The sequence below is a fragment of the Corvus kubaryi genome, unplaced genomic scaffold (genome assembly GCF_017639235.1).
Source record: "Corvus kubaryi isolate FWS band 111438036 unplaced genomic scaffold, C.kubaryi_AGA036_p1.0 37157, whole genome shotgun sequence".
Taxonomy (NCBI): domain Eukaryota; kingdom Metazoa; phylum Chordata; class Aves; order Passeriformes; family Corvidae; genus Corvus; species Corvus kubaryi.
Genome location: NW_024581041.1, coordinates 356,547 through 373,551, shown reverse-complemented (window position 1 = coordinate 373,551; position 17,005 = coordinate 356,547). Strand labels below are relative to the sequence as shown.

Below are 17,005 nucleotides of genomic sequence, written 5' to 3'. Positions count from 1 at the left end.
TCACTTCTGATGCTGGTGACACCACACTGGGAACAAACCCACCCAACCCTTGCTGCTACATTTTCCTCGAAAGCACTTTCAAGAGAACACTGGGGGTGTTTACATAGCAGAGGCCCTGTTTCAGAGGAAGAGCTGCCCAGTCAGGTTTCTTGGATCTGGGCCGTGTCAGAAGCCTCAAGACACACGCAGTGGATACTGACTGAAGATGAAGGTCAGTGGAACAGGATGACTCCACCAGACATCTCCTCTGTAGGGCTCTGGCAGCCAGGCAAGATAAGCACTGTGAACTTGCTGTCAGCAAGAGACCGATCCAGCGGGGAGAAGTCCTGCCCAGTGCTGGAAATAGGGAGTGCTTTAACTCCCACTGCAGCCCAGGTTACTGGGGACCCGGAGCTCATACTGCAGGAATAATTGTCCTCCTCAATACACCTAAAAAAACCACTGCTCTCAGCTCTGTCACTGTATGATAGCAAGACAAAAAATGTCCTTTATCCCCCAACATCCTTTCCAAGGCCAAAAGCAACCACAAACACTTTTGAAGATAAATGAATGGTAAACTGCAGCAAGCAAAGAGGTGGGACAACAACGAGTAAGTGCCTTTAATTTTCACATCTGACTTCTCCAATGTTTCCAATGGCACAGAGCTGGCAGCTCCTGCCTGCTCCAGCCTGTGCCTGGTCCCCAGTCCAAGGGGGGCTTGTGCACCCCAGAAACACGCGGGGCCCAAAGCGCTGCTGCCCTGCAGCCACTGCCCCACAGGGCCCCCACGCTGCTGCAGGGTGGGGCTCCACCTGCTCCAGGAGCATCCCAAACCCACTGCAGGTGCCAGCTGCTCTGGGATTAGCCTCTTGTGTCCTTTCAGGGAGGCAGGGCAGCTTGGCCAGCCCTTCCCACAGTGCCCATTCCCCACATGCTGTGGCTGGTGCCTCCAGCACCACCATCACACCAACAACGAATCCTGCTCTCAGGGGCATTTCTATTCCTGTCCCAGACATGCAGCAGACACAGGATGCCTATGAGATGACAGCAGACAAGCTTCATACCTACAAGCCCAAGGCTTGAGATGGGGAAGACAACTTTGCATTAAAGCAGCCATAGAAAAAAAGAAAAACAACCTCCTTTTAGCAAGGGATTCAGTTCTATTCTTCAGCTGTAACCATGACACACAGCCCAGCTGAGGAAACAACACAGCAACACGTTATTTTGGATACTGCTTTGTAAACAGATGCGTGGCCAGTTATCTAATTGTGGGAACATGGATGTGAGTAGGCTTGGAGGGAGCAGCAGAGCACTTGCAGGGTTATTGCACTCACAGCAGTTTGCACCATCCATCTCCACCAGGAAATTTCCACGGACTGCAATGTCAGCAGCTTGTGCTGCAACACACCTGGGAGAATCTGTGAGGTGCCACCTCCCTTGGGTACCACAGCACTGTCCCCTCCTACTCTGGCCACTAACAGACACAACCACAAAGACAGATACAGGAGGTATTTCCTCAGCTAATTGTTAATTACATTAATTGACAAGACATCTGACTCAGCTGCTCTAGAGCCTGGTGGAAGCTGGGCCTCCTTCTCCCTGTAGCAGGAATGCCTTATCCGTGGGGAGAGGGTGTAACAGCAGTGAGGCACCTTACAGACACACAGGCCAGCCCTGGGACAGAGCTCAGGCCAGCACAGCCTCCTGACTGCAGGGGGATGTGCCTGCCCTGGCAGCTCACACCGGGCAGCCAGCACTGGCAGTGCTCCAGCACCACGGAGCCCACTGAGAGAACACAGGTGTTCTGCACAGGGTAACACAGCCAGAGCTCGTGTGACAGGATCCACAAACAGGGGACCGCAGTCACAGCTGCTGAGCTCAAAGGGAAAACGAAAGAGTAGCCCAGGACCAGGGTGGCACAATACAGAACACTGAAGTGTGCTTGCTCTCCACACTGCCACACGAGTGTCACCGCCACAGAGCCAAGGGACAGCAGCAGAGCTCAGGGCTGGGAACAGCAGAGCCAGGGCCCTTTGCCTCCCACCTTCACCTGACTCCCTTGGTGCTGAGCTGCCCATGCCCAGGTGCCAGATGGGCACCCACAGCCCCCACCCCAACGCAGGGAGCTGGAGGGCTCAGGTCTGAGCTCTGTTACCATTCCACTCACAAAGGACAGAACATCCAGGTAACTTTTGGTTTCTCTAGGTCTGGAACCCATGCATGTTCCAATCTGCAATACAAATATTAGTATTGTGTTAGATTAAGTACCAGCTGTCCTGAGAGCCAGGATGACATCCCAAATCCAGCACACCCTCCCAGGCTGCTGTCTGGCAGGACACGTGCCTGGCACGACATCACCCCCCAGGACTATTCAGTTTGTTTCAGAAGTGCTCCCTGTTCAGAATTCAGGGACAGAGTTCAAGCTATGGCAGTGCTGAAGGAAACATCTTGATACAACTATATTGGGAGTTTTGGCTAAGCTGGCGAATTTTCCACAGGAGCACCAGTGCACCCCAGTTCTGCAGGCACAGATGTGCACACAGCATTTCAGTGAGTGGTCAAGAATGGACTGGGAGGCCGAGTACCCCCTTCTAAACTAAAAGCACCCTGGAATTCATCTTAAGGACTTCAGTCTGAGCTTTCTCTTTGCTCACTTCTGCAGTGATCTTACAGTATGAACGTGATTTAGAGGAGATTTTAACAGGGTATGAATTCACATGATCACTGGAAGCCTCGCCTCACCCGGCTGCCTTTTCTTCCATCAGTTCCATCCCAGGATGCCTGTCCTTTGCCTATCCAGGCAGCTGAGAAGTACTCCACCTCCTCAATACATACAGCACTTCCTAAAGCTAGAGATGGGCTCCCTTGAGCAAATGATCCTGCAGTTCCTTATCCAGTCAGTTATCAGAGGAATAATGCTCTCAGGAAACTAAGGAGAGAACTGTGCCATGGTTTAATTCAGCAGCCCCTGCCAGAATGAACCACTGTGCTTTAGGCTTTGGTTCTTGCACACCAGATGTCAGGAGTTTTAAAACACTCAAGTTATTTGACACTTAGATTTCCCACATACAATGTATATTCTCTGTAAGGATCAGAACAGCCCTTGGTTACTGTTAGGCATAAGAGCAATAAAGCGCAAAGAGCAATGCCATGGAATAATAATTGCTTCTGCAGTTGAAAAGCCCTCAGGCCAGCTGGGGCAGGTTTAAGTCAGACTTTGTCCTGCCATGTCCCACCGGCATTTGGAGTGCGCAGCCCCTGGACAGAGGGATTGTTGACCTGTTGGCTCCCTGAAGGTACCAGGGAACAAGAAGACAAACTGAGCAAACCAGAAGGCACAACCTGAAACTCTGGAAAGAGACCACATGTCAAAAATCCCCAAACTAATACCAAGTGTAGGTTTCCCTACATTAAGATGACCCATCTGTCCCCCACTTTCCCACCCCTGTCCCCCTTCCTGCCAGTGAGCTCTGTGGGGATCTCTGTGCAGCCCACCAAGGTGAGCAACAAGCACCTGCTGCGCCTCAAGACCAGAAACACAACCATAAAGCACACACCATAAAGCAGCTGCACTCTGAGGAGCAGGTGCAGAGCTGGAATCACATCACTTGAAGAGTCATTTCCCGTATGTTTGAGAACACGGGCCCAGATTTTCATGCCCTGGTGCCTAACAGGATACCAGGTAGCAGTTCAGGTGTATTAAGCACTCTGCTTTATCAATACTAGAAAAATCAGACCTCCCAATCAGAAACTTCTTACTAAGGAAATTCACTTGCTTATCAGTGAGAGTTCATCATAAAGCCAGCTAAGGAATTTATTCATATATCTCACCTGCAAGAGGAAAAATGAGTTCTACCTTCAATTCTTAGTTACTGGAACATGCAGAAACTGTGCAGAGACCAGAGTTCCCATATGCACAAGTTCCACTGCAGAACATGCAGAGTTCCCCCTTCAGCAGCTCCCTGCTGGACTATTTCCTGCCTACATTTCTGACTGTAGCTGCTTGAAAACCCCAACTCTGACCTTTACCACTTAGAGATGGAGGAAAACAGCAACCAAGAGCTCAAAACTGCAGTCAGTGCTTCCCAGCAAGAGAACTCCACTGGCAGCCTTCCGAGCCTGTGCACTGGACCTCGACGTGTTACACATGGCCAGCTCCAAATCTAGGCAGCCATCAGCACCACGCTCCAAGAGCGGGGCCAGGTCTGGCAGGAATCAGCTGTGGTACAGATGGATGGCTCAGGGAACCTCAGTACAAGAGGCCAGCTGAACAGCAGCCACTGCCCCTTCAAATAAAGAAGTCTGTTGGTAACCTGAAGCCAAGTGCAAGAGAGAACACGTGGAAGAGGTGAGCTTAGGGGTGCCCACGGTGCAGCACAGCACACACAGGCATTCCCAAACCAGCACAGGCCAGCCTCCTCCTGAATGCATTCCCTCTCCAGGAAAACCTCAAAGGACTTGGAAAACCTGGGCATGGGCTTAAGCACAGGTTATGGCTTCTGGAGGTCACCTGGAATCCCAGAAAGATTTGGGTTGGAAGGGACCTTAAAGACCATCCAATTCTACCCCCTGCCACAGGCAGGGACACTTCCCACTGGCCCAGGCTGCCCTGCCTCTGTGGCCAGGTGTGCAGGCTTTCCAGTTTACCAGCCATTCCCAAGTTCCTGGCAATCCTGCCAACAGGATTAAGCACCAGCCAGCCTGAGCAGAGTTAAACTGCCAGCTCAGCTTTCAGCAGCAGGAGCACAGAGGTGCCTGACAGCACTGCCAGCTGTGCTTCCCTCCCAGCTTCAAAGTTTCTCACATCGTTGCACAACACACAGTGCAGCAAGGCTGCCTAAAATATGCAAATACTACTGACACACAAGTGATTCATAGCCCTGAGGTTTGTCCCTGGCTAGACAAGGAGATCTTTAAGACTGAAAGCAGCCAAGTGCCACCCTTGCCCACTCTGTGCTCACCCCACATCAGCACACAGAGTTCACTGAGTGTAAAGAGCTCAGGCACCTTGGCTCACTGAGGTATCCTCCTCCTACTGAGGGCTTAGAAAAGCACAGACAATACAAAGAGCAAATGCGTTTCTCTCCAAAGCAGCAGGAAGGACTCTCTTGTCTTTTGCAACTCACTGACCAGCTACCAAGAGGTAAAGAGACACCAAGGGAAAAGTGCTGCCCTGTGTGGCAGCTGGCCCAGATGGGAACCTGAGGCTTCCACACATTGAGTAACTTCACTTTTCTACTCATCTGCTTAAGAGCATCTGCCAGCTCTGCAGCCTCTTCTTCTGTTTGCTTTGAGCACAAATCCACATTCGTTAACCTCCATCTCTGGGTGATGCTTGCAGGAGCTGTCACCTGCATAGGAGTACACCAGGCCATGGCTGCAACAGGATGAGGCAGCTCTGGTTTCACAGCCTTTATCAGAGATCACACACAACAATTTGATGCCTGCTGCAAGCCAGGACCTGGAAACAAGCAATCTGAACAAGCACTCAGTGTCACAACCCTGAACCAGCTCCTGCTGCAAGAATGCCTGAAACGTCAGCGCTGGGAAGATGCCCAGAGAGACTTGTAGCAATTTTCACTACTTTATCTTTCAGGCAGGAATGCCATTTCCCTGGATCTTGTATATTTTTGCAGTTACTCTGCAAAACTGTCAGTGTCCACTCACTCATTGGGACACTGCTTACCACCCTGTAGGTGACCATCTTCTGCAAAGACAGCTTTTAAAACTTTTTTAAATGACAGGTCTGAATTCCAGGGAACTCAGCAGGACACCACATTAATTTGCAGAATATTAGGTTTTATGTTTCTGTTCCCATCCTCAAGCACTCAGCCTGCCTTGGTTGGCACCTCAGCTTTTCCTTCTTTTCCTTTTTCAGAGGCCAACTGAGCTCACCTGAGGGCTTCAAGGAACCTGTAGGTTCCCAGGGAAGGGGTTTGGCACAGGGGCAAGGACATCACCCAATGCATTTGCACAGTTAAAACACTTGCACTGCAGCCCAGGGGGTCTGTGCAGCCCTGCAAGGGGAAGCAGCTATCAGTTAATCCTCTAGGGCCCAAATTTGGGGGGATAAGGAACTCCACAGAGTCTTATTCTGAGAGAATAAGCCATTTCACAGTGACTTGCTCATGTAATAAAGGAATTTGATGAGGTTAACTGTTTAGACAAGCCCACGAGTAAGGACAGAAGGACTAGTTTCCTTCCAGGAAGCAACCTATTCATAGCCTTTAATGGAAATCTCCAAATACTTGGGAATTACTTGTTTTGCTGTGTTAAGGGAAACTTCATCTCACCCTTCCCATAGATATAGTTCTCTACACGCACTGAAAATGGACAACATGCTACAACACAGCTAAACCTCCACACCACGCACAGTTTGGAGGTGAGCTTTTAACTCCTTTCCTGAGCAGCCTCTGTCTGCCCACTGCAGCCATGAACAGCGGCAATCTCAGACCTCCATGCAGTTATTTTCTCCTCTACAGTAGCTGGAGTGCTGGAAGTCAGAGCCAAGTAGCCTTGGAATGGCCTTGCAGCCACCAGGACAGATGTGACCAGTGTCAGGAGAGAATGAAAACACGTCCCACCCTCTGCTTTTTTAAGCAATGCTGGTTAAAAAGCAGATTTTAGTATCTTTAGCCAGACAGCAGCTACTTTAAAAACAGCAGCACTATAAATTAACATGATTCGAAAGCAACTGGCCTTTCAGCCACATTTTTCTCCTGAACAGGACTGCTATCAAATGTTTCAAGGAACAGACAAGGTGAAAAAAGCCTTTGTCTTCATGCTATAAGCTGTTGTAGCCTTTCATCCTGAAGACCTAGCAATCCAGAAGGGAAAAAAAAAAAAAAAAAAAAAAAAGATGAGTCCATCAGCAGAACTGCTGGAAAACAGTTTTGATCTTTTCAGGAAAACAGCCAAAATTTTCTCTCACGCTGAAAAAGTCAACTTGTTTCAGCTTCCACATTACATGAAGTTCTGTCCTTTTTGCCTGAATACAAGGTTGCTTAAAGCAAGCAAAGCTCAAGGGAGTTGATGTACTTGCCAAGGAAGTGTCAGCCCGGAGAGATGGCAACTTGGAGCAGCCCCAGCCAAAATGTGCAGGTGCCATGCACAAGGTCCCTGCTGAGCAGTGGGACCAGCATGCAGCACCAGGAGAGCACCCCAATCTCACCCAGAGACACCCCACAAACAGGGCAAACCCGCATGTCCATGCCCTAAAATCAAGCATTGCTGGCAGAACAGTCACAGGTCACAAGCTTCTGTGACAGGTATGACAAAGCCCCCTATCACACCAAGAAATAACTGCAAAGCATCAACTGCCTGCCTGCCAGGCCAGGCACTGCCACCACCCTGCCTCCCATTAATCAGGAGGAAGTTAATTAATATTTGAGTAGGCTATTACAGCTCGAGGCAGAGGATCGAGTACACTGTGCCATGCTCCCAACTAGACTCCTTACAAAAAAATTTAAAAACAATAAAGCTGAACACAAATGCACAGCAAAGACAGTACAGAGCAGAATACATCCTCACAGTGTTCCGGTGACAGATCATGGTATTTCAGGAAATAGGAAGTCCCCATCGTTTTGGCAAAGGGTAGAACTAAGCCAAGAACTAAGCCCAATTCTCTGCTACATCCCCACCTCTGCTGAGCTCACACAGACCGTGTTGGCTCTCCTGGTCTCATCACCCAGCTCACCCCACCGGCTGCTCTCCACAGAGGAAACAGCTCTCTCAGAAGTGCTGCAAAGGCAGGAGACCCCAAAAAAGCTCTTCCAAGTCACACCCTGGTGAAACACCAGCTTTTGTGACTGATGTCAGGGCTGACAAAGCTCAGTGTACCTGTCCCCCAGCCCAGCAGCACCAATCCTGGTGCTGTGCCCAGGATGTGACCCAGTAGGTGCCTGGGTTTTTAGCACCACAAGCATTTGCCAACAGGGCCCAAGCACAGCAACTGCTGGACATCTGGGGTTTCCTGGCATTTAAGTGAGCTCAGCAACACACAAGGAGATGGAGACAGTTTTGAGAAGGAGGGTATATGAGATCTTTTCTGCCACCACCACTCTGGAAACAGCCTTCAAATCACAGCTGTAATTCAGGCTCATTTCAAAGCCCCGTATCTTCCCTGAAGTCTATTGAGCTGTTCTGCTTTCTACTCCAGCTATTGATTACCGGGGTGGATGGGGTGAGGGGGAACGTGAGCAACTGCCTCCCAGCCGCTTTTCAGTGATGCCACATCTCGTGACATCACAACTGTCTCCATGGTGACATAGCAACACAACTGAATTGAAACAGGAGGAGGCCAATTAGAACAAGAAAGCTCTTTTGTGGCTGGAACCATAGTAATTAGCAGAAATAAGAGAAGCTGTTATAAAAAAGACATCGTTGTAACAATAAAACCCTTGCTTTTAGCTTGCTAGGTGAACCCCAAACTACATATATATATATATATATAAAATCCCTTGTAGACTGGAAAACCCATGATATCACTAGCTGCATTCCCAGCTTCACAGAATGCTGAGCACAGCCTGGATCCGAGAGATCACTTCTCATCTCCCCTCCTGTCAAGTTCTCCTCTCCACTGGAGCCTGCTCACATGCTTAGGAGGCTGCTCAGCACTTCAGCTCAAGCAGAGCCCCCAAGCTGAGGTGCCTTTCAGCCTGCCACAATTAGCACACACACGTGTGCGGGGGCACACACAAAAGAAACCAACCCCAGGCCGCCAATCCACAGTGACTCACACCAGCTAAGGCTCCACCTTCAGGGATGAAGCACAGGGCCTGGAATGGATGATATGAACAAGAACTGGACCCTCTAAATATCTACGTTGTTTTGTTCTCAATCTCCAAATGAGAGACACACAGGAGCAATCTCAGCTAGTGCCAGTGCCAAATCTGCCTCCAGCTGATCTGCACTCCCCATCCTGGGGTGCACGCTGACCAGGAAGCACTTGCTGCAGTCCCAGAGATGAGGTAACTCTCTATTGCTCCAGAGTGGCCAGAAGCAACACACAGCTCTAGGAATTCCCCAGGGAGAGCAGCTGCTTGGAGTGTTCCACAGTCAGGCTCTCAGCCTGAGGCACCTCCACTTTGGCCATACATTCAGCCCATTAAACACCAGTGACACGCCGCAATCTCACCGTATTTTTCTTTTCTCAATCAAGCCTAAAAGCTGCAGCAGGCCAGGAACAAGCTGAGCATAAACTTCCCAAGAAAGGAAGCCCGAAGGTGTGAGGCACAGCACAAAGTCAGGGCACCTGGAGCGAGGAGAGCAGCACCCAACAGAGCCACTGGAGCACAGCAACTCTGCACACACTGGAGGTTAAACCTCCACGGGGAACGCTGCTTCCCACAGCTCCTGGGAGTGGCCCTGTTGTGCTCCTCTCCTGCAATTCCACGGGAAAGTGAGGCACTCACTGCTAGCAGGGCAGGCAGAGCACACAGGTCCCTTGTACTGGCACACTCATGGCATGTGGAGGCAGGGCAGCAATCTGCTTGGCAGCTGCTCTCTGATAAGAGGCACAGCTGCCTAAAACTGAGTCACCTTAGGGGAAAAAAAAAAAAGATGCTGGAAAGCATCACACCGTAAGAATTAGGATTAATTAGATTTAACAGGTACCCTCAACCACAGCAGAAGCATTTTTCAGTCATAATCCATGCAAGTGAGTGTTTTTGTACACAACCCTTGTACCAGCCTCTGCATCTGTCAGGGGAGGTTATTTCACACTCAGCAGCAGAACATGAGGTAAGGCACTAACAGCGGCTGGGGTTCACCATTAAACGTGAGCCATCCTCTGGCACACGCCTGAGGAACAGGACAATGGGACTTCCTCGAGCCACTGTCACCTCTGAGCACAGCTGGTTCAAAGAGCAGATACCTTCTGGCACACGGCTTCTGCAGAGCTGCACCCGAGTGGCTCCAACTTCCAAATGGTGGAGATTGACCCTTCAAAAGGCTCGTGTTCATTTTTTAGTACATTCTGGACTCAGTGTTCCTGCTCCACCAGCTCGTTCACCCAGAACTGCAATCACATGCACCTGCTGCCCGCACACACACCATCACCCACACCCAGAGCATGTTTGCTAACAGAGCAAGAACTAGCACAGAGCAGAAAACATGATTTTCTGTGTGAACCAGGCCTTGCAGCAGCAGAAAAAGCCATTAGCTACAGAAGGGAAAGAACCAGGCAGAGGCAGAAATAACGGCTTTGGAAATAACCAGCCTCTAAAGTTATTTTTAGAGCTGCCTCCCTCAACACCCAAGATATTCAGAGATGTTGAAAAAAAGAATATAAATCAAAGGTAAGCGCACAAATAGCACTGCCAGGAGAAAGCAGACAGTGCTTCAAAGTTACTGCTGCCACCAGCAGCGATGGCTGGCCTGGTTCTATTCCATTTGGAGCAGTCTCCTTAGCTTGGACTCTGCTGTGCCACAGAGAGCTCAGGGGACCCAACCCATGGGTGCTGGGCACTGCAGGATGGTGCCAGCTGGGCATTGCTACCTCTGGGACTGAGCACAGCCTGGATGGGGGAAAGGACAGGCAGTGCTTCCATTCCCTTTGGACAGCACACTGCTATCAATGAATCAATTAGGTTGGAAAAGACCTCTGAGACCGAGTTCAACCTGTGACCGAACACCACCTTGTCCACTAAACCACGGCTGAGTGCCATGTCCAATCTTTCTTTAAACATCTCCAGATGACCCCACCACTGCCCTGGGCAGCCCATTCCAGTACTTGACCACCCTTACCGGGAAGAAATTCCTCCTGATGTCCAACTCAAACTTCCCCTGGGGCAGATGAAGACTGTGCCCTCTCCTCCTGTCCCTGTTCCCTGGCAGCAGAGGCCGAGCCCGGCTGCCCCCTCCCCTTCAGGGAGCAGTGCAGAGCCACAAGGTGCCCCCCGAGCCGCCTCCTCTCCAGGCTGAGCCCTCCCCCGCTGCTCCATTCCCTTTCCCGGACAGCCTGGGGCTGTGTCCCTGCACACTGACAGAGCCCAGAGCGCTCTCGGAGCGCGACTCGGAGCTCTCCCAGCACAGCCCTGCCCCGGCCGCTCCCCGGGGCGGCGGCCCCGCTCCGGCCCGGCTCCCGCAGTGCCCCGGGGGCGGCTCGCCGGGGGCCCGCACAGGAGCGGCCCGGCTCGGCTCGGCCCGGCCGGCGCTCACCTCGCCCTACGGCCCTGCTGCAAAGCGCGGCGGCCGCAAAGCGCGCCCGGCGCCGGGCAGGGAGCGCCCGGGCCCGAGCGGGGCCGGGCCGGAGCCGCCCCCAACACCGGGACCCTTCCGGGGCCACCCCGCCGGCTCCCGCTGCGACCCCCGGAGCGGCACACTCCCCGTCCCGTTTGTGCACCCGTGCGAAATCCACTCTGAACGCGTCCTGCAAGCACTGGGCATCTCTCAGCTCCAGCCCAAGGCTCCCGGGGCCCAGCCCGCTCCTGCTGTCACAGAATCACTGAATCACTGAAAACACTTCTGAGACCACCGAGTCCAACCTGTGACCCATCCCCACCTTATCATCAGCCCAGAGCACTGAATGACACGTTCAGTCCTTCCTTGGACACCTCCAGGGAAGGGGACTCCACCCTCTCGCTGGGCAGCCCTTCCAATGCCTGACCACCCTTCCCATGAATAAATTCCTCCAAATGTCCAACCTAAACAGCTTAAGGACAATATCCTGTCATCCTGTTGCTGGTTGCCTGGGAGCAGAGGCTGGTCCTTGGTCCCTGCCCTGCTGCCCTGAGGATGCCACTCAAGGTGTTCTCCCTTCTATCTTTTAACCCTTCTATCTTTTAATTTCATCAGTTCTGACATGCTACAAACAGGAATTAAAGCTTCACACAGATGAACACCCAAAGCAGGGATCCCTTCTGGCCGGGGATGGCTGACAGCGAGCAGCATTCACAGCAGCAGGCACACAGGCATGGTCACAGCAGCCACAGCTCCATCCAGGCCTTTGTCTGCCTTCCCCAAAGCCCTGATTCCCCCAGTCAGCCTGGTTCAGTGTTTGACTCGTGCAAGAACAACTCCTGGGAGGGAGCAGGGCTTGGAGGGCTGCTCTGGCAGCCTCCCCTCAGCACCCAGCTACTCTGCAGCACTCATCTCCAGCAGGGCCCTCAACAGAGCAGTGATAAAAGTTAATGTGTGGCACCACACTGCTGGTAGTGCAGCAGAGAGGAGATTGCAGGGTGACAGCTGACACTGAACCTGTGCCAAGCACAAAGGCCAACAGCAGCAGCACCGTGGCCAAGGCAACAGGCTGCTGGTGAGCAGGGCTCTGCCTCCCAGCATCCAGGATTCCCCGCTCACAGCCTGGCTCGTGGCATGCTGTGAACCTCAGCACCACTGAAACCCAATACTTTGGAAATAAAGTAGCTGCTTTCTCCAGAACCAGGAGCTCAGGAGGTGCAACACCCCTGTACTTCCCAGGGATCAGATTAAACACTGGTTCAGGCACTGGGAGAAGTTCTCCAGCTCCATTCCACCAGCACCCGTCTCCCCAAAGCCACCTTCTCCCCTGGGAAGTTCCAGCCCTGGCAGTACAAGGCTGGGCATCACAGCAGTCCTGCATTGCCAGGGAGCTTGCTGTGCTCAGAGCAGCAGTGCTGAGGGGCCAGAATTGCCAGCCTGGGCCTGCTGCTGGAGCGGCAGCTCAGGCTGGCAGCTGCTCAGCAGAGCGCAGCGAAGCCCGGAAGAGCTCCTGCACAGGAGTGGTGTAACTCGGGTCCCTGTGTCTGGGGCACGCTGAGGGACTGGAAAGCCTCAGGGTTCAAACAAGGGGAAGGAGGGTTCCCAACACAACAGCCACTCCAGTGACCTGAGAGCCCTGGCATAGCGTGCTGGCCCATGACCTGTCCTGCACATGCTGCTCTCCCCAGAGCAGCGCTGACCAGGCTGGCAGGCAAGCACGGACACGGCTCCTCACGAGGGCCTTCAGGAGGGTCGGGGGACTCCCTTGGGGAAAATTCCACAGCAGCCTTTGGGACACTTTCTCTGGCTTCAGACACAGGTAGATGGCTTACGTGTAAGGCCTAAGAGGGATGCAGCATCCATGCTTTAACTTCCCAATTTTAACTTCCAATTCAGTGCAGCTGTAGATATGCCCACTCAGGGTAGGAAGTTTAGGCTTGGAGATCCCTCCTGCACACAGCAAATGCCTGGCTGGGCTCTGTTCAAGTAGATCTCAACCACTCCCAGAATAGAAACAAAACAAGACAAATAATACTTAGAAGTTTGACTAATCTTATGAAAACAACTCACAATAAAAATTTCCTTTTATCAACTCTTAAATAGCTTTCAGCTTTCATCAAACATCACCTTGCACTATGACAGTGCATCAGGAGAAAGGCATAAGCAACTTCTGATCTCCACTTTAATTCCAGCTCTGACAGACCGGCACCACAGGTAAGAATTTACCTTTGAAACATTCACCACTCAAGTTTCTTGGTCAAACTTCAAACTGGAGAGACAAAACAGCAGCTTAAGCTTTGATCTCTTGGAACTAGGTTCAGAAAAGATCACCGCAGTGAAACCTTGATGTCTTAATGAAGAGCACTAAATAGGATACACAAGATTGATTGTCAACACATCCTTGATGCAAATACTAATGCTAAGGTTTAAAACTTATGCACATTCACCGTTTCCTTTTCGAGCACTGCTGCCTGATGCACCGAGCTACAGTCTGGCTCGGGCGAGTTCCCTTAGAGACTGGTTTCATGTTCTTGGTGTTCCCAGAGGAGCTGACAAACTTGACCCTCTGAGACCCTGCAGAGCAGTGGGGATAACCCAGTTCCTGTGTGCCCTGTCTGCTCAGGTGATGCTGCAGCACCTATATGGGCATCGAGCACCCTGCCCGTGTCCCAGTAGGTGCACGTGCCCCTCTGCCTTCACCAGCAATTCACACTGCGAGTCTAAGCTCAGCACCAAGGAGGGAAGGAGGAGAGAATCAGAACTCAACTGTGTTCCTAGATGTATAGAAATTTGGGAAGAGGCCTGGCAGTGCATAACCCACAGCCCTGTCCTCTATGGAAATCAAAGTGTCCAGTCCTGGGGGACCAGCAATGCTTGTCACCTTCTGTGACAGCAGACCAGCAGCCCATGCTGAGCCATGCAGACACTGGGACTGCCCTGCCTTAAGTTGCCCATTTAATTAGAGACCAGACTCATGTGGGCAGATGGATCTGAGCACTTACCTCACTGTTTTCAGTGAAAATCACAAATGCTTTTGCAATGGTGCCTTTTGCATTCACCAGCCAGACCCTGGCAGAGCAGAAGTGAAGCCCAGGGCTGAGGCCCAGCTCAGGACTTCAGCCGTGGGGCTGTTGGTCCTCTTGCTTCTCCAGGGGACAGAAGGTTGGTACTTAACGCACCCATCTGCACCAAAGGGCCAGCAATTAATTAATTCTGCAAGATAAATTGAAGTGGACAGAATTTCTAAATATTTTCTCCTCTCCTAAACTGGCCCATCTGCAAATAGTTTAACTTTTGACGGTTTAAAGGCAGCTTATGTCAAACCTTGGTGTCATTCTGCACCCCATTTCTTCCTCCAGGTGGGAGACCAGAAGAGAAGGGAAAGAAACTCATTTTTCCATGAGCTCTTCTGGAGAGACCCAAATTCACCATCCCCAACTCCAGCCACCACAGAACTTTATCTGACAGCCTGAACTCTAATCGCCTTTCACAGCAAACGGCAATCATACTTAGCACTGCTCCCCTCCCTTTTAAATCTGCTCTGATAGGAAACACACTGACAACTTTTCACTGCAGAAATTAAAGTGGATTTTTCTTGAACAAGGCCACCAGCCTGCACAGCCTTAATCCTTCCAACTCACATATGTCCTTGTAACTTGCACTGCTCTGAATCCAATTATGCCTCCTCAATCCATTAAAAAATATTTGAGGCTGTTGTGCAGGTTGCACAGAGCAGGAGTATCAGCTGAAGAGGCACAAACCCTGCTGCACTGAGGCTCTGCAGGCTTCCCTCTGCAGGTGTGCGTGAAGTGGGTTACAAGAAAAATTAAAGTGGCACAGAGTGACTTTCACAGAGTCCAGTGACTAGTTCACTCCAAACGATCCCAGTCTGGGCTCAAACAACAAGAAAATCCATACAGAGACAAGAACTGACACACAGCTGTTCGCGAACGCCTGACAGTCATTAGTTATCCATTAAAAGCTTTCAAAGTTCTCTTGCTCTGGCAGCATGCACAGCTAGGAACACAGCCATGGAGCAGCAGAATAACCTGGAGCTGAGCAGTCAGAAGTGTCCACAAATCCAAACTGCACACACAGATTAAGCACCCGACTACCCAATGACTGACAGACAGAGCTGCGAGCAAAACAAGCTGACAACGTGTGCTGGGACACTGGCTACACTTCCACACAGGGACCTGTGGGGCTCCCAGCACATCGCGCTTTGCCAAATCCCATTGGATTTGACAGACAGACAACCCACATTTCACAGAAACCAAGCTCTTCCGTTATCACCTTTGCTGCCCAGGGTCTCCTTGTCCTTTCCAGGCTGGCACAGTGCACAGCAGTTCCACTCCAGCACTTCCAGGGCCACACTACAGATCGTGGGGTCCCCAGCTGCACCCCAAACTTACACTGCCACGACAGAAGTGGGATGGAAGCAACAAGCTAGATGCAAAAATAGCATGTGGCAGTTCGGCATTTGCACCTTAAAGATGAGTTTTTAGGTTTTCCACACCTGCCAACAACCGACAAATTCTACAGATAACCCTCCTCTGAATATCTGGGTACGGACACACATCAGTACTTTATCTGAAAGGCAAGCAGACTGAATTTGATCAATAGCTATGCTTTTCTCCACCCCTTCAAGAACATGTAACTTCATAGCACCAAACGCCTATTGGAAGAGCAATTACCAGCAAAGTAATTTGGACCCTCTGGAGTCAAGTCTGCCAACTTACACGACTTGGCAATCTGGCTTGTTATCATCCCACATGATCGGAATTTATTTTAGAATTCAATGCCACATGCTGTGGGGTTTTTTATTCTCCCTTTTCTTCTTTTCCTCCCGCAAGTGACAAGCTACAGCCTAGGATTCAGAGGTCCTAATTCCAGTCACATCTCAAAGACATTTCCTGCACACCCTGGGGTCAAGGTCTTTGCAGACTAACTAATGTTAGTCCTACCAACAGCATCCTGCAAACAATCCTCCTTTTTGAGCCTCTCAATCAAGACCGGAGCGGAAATTAAGAGCTACATTTACTCACTGCTCACAACCAACCTTAACATCCCCACCCTCTTGCAAGGCACACCAACGCCGAGCTGCACCTGCGGTTAAATCCCGAGGGATTCAGCCTCAACTCCTGCACAGGGCGGGCGGCTCCAGGCTGGGCTACCACACCAGGTACCTTCAGCCAGGACCTGTTCTCCCAGGCTAAAAAAAGAGACTTTTCAGAGCCAGCTCTGGCCGGGAGGTGCCAGCTCGCTGCGCTGCGAAATGTCAGCCTTCAGCTCCGTGCCTCGCCCAGACAATTCCCTTTTCTTCTCCAGGGGAGGGAGAATCTGAACGCCTCTCCAAAGAAAGGGCCCGTGTCCCCCAGCGGAGAACGCATTTAGCGAGGCGCCGCTTCCTTCCCTGCGGCACCCAGGGACTCCTTCAGGGCCTGAAGCACCGGGCCGGGCACCGGCCTGACCCCGCACGGCCCCCGGGGGACGGGCACAGGGGGGCTGGCACCGGGGCAGCGCCCACCCCCGCCCGGGCCCGGCTCCCCGCGGCGCAGGCGGCATGCGGGGGAGGAGGAGGAGGATGGAGCGGCCCCCACACCCCAGCCCAGCCCCAGCCGAGCGGGGCGGCCCCGCCGCTCCCGCGGAGGCCCGGGACGCGCGTGGGAAGCGGAAGGGGCGGCGGGCCCGGCAAGCGGCGGAGCAGCGGCAGCAGCGAGGGAGGAGGGGGCGGCACCCCCGCCCGCAGCCATGCAGGGCCCGGCTCGGCCCCCCGCTCGCGCGGTCACTCACATTGCCTCAGGAGCTCCAGACACAAAGCCATGGGAGACACAAAGAGGGGCGG

General features: G+C 52.0%; 1 protein-coding gene across 6 annotated transcripts in view; it reads right to left on the bottom strand.

Annotated features, from left to right (window-relative positions):
• The window catches only part of DLGAP4 (DLG associated protein 4), a 150,935-nt gene that overhangs the window by 23,339 nt on the left and 110,591 nt on the right, over positions 1 to 17,005 (bottom strand). Inside the window, exon 1 of one of the 6 annotated variants that reach the window (XM_042021648.1) lies at positions 16,954 to 16,999. The exons of the other annotated variants lie outside the window; for them this stretch is intronic. Coding sequence (XP_041877582.1) covers positions 16,954 to 16,984 — 31 coding nt within the window. The 5' untranslated portion in view covers positions 16,985 to 16,999. Of the gene's footprint in view, positions 1 to 16,953; positions 17,000 to 17,005 lie in introns of those variants that run through there. 6 annotated transcript variants of the gene reach the window in all.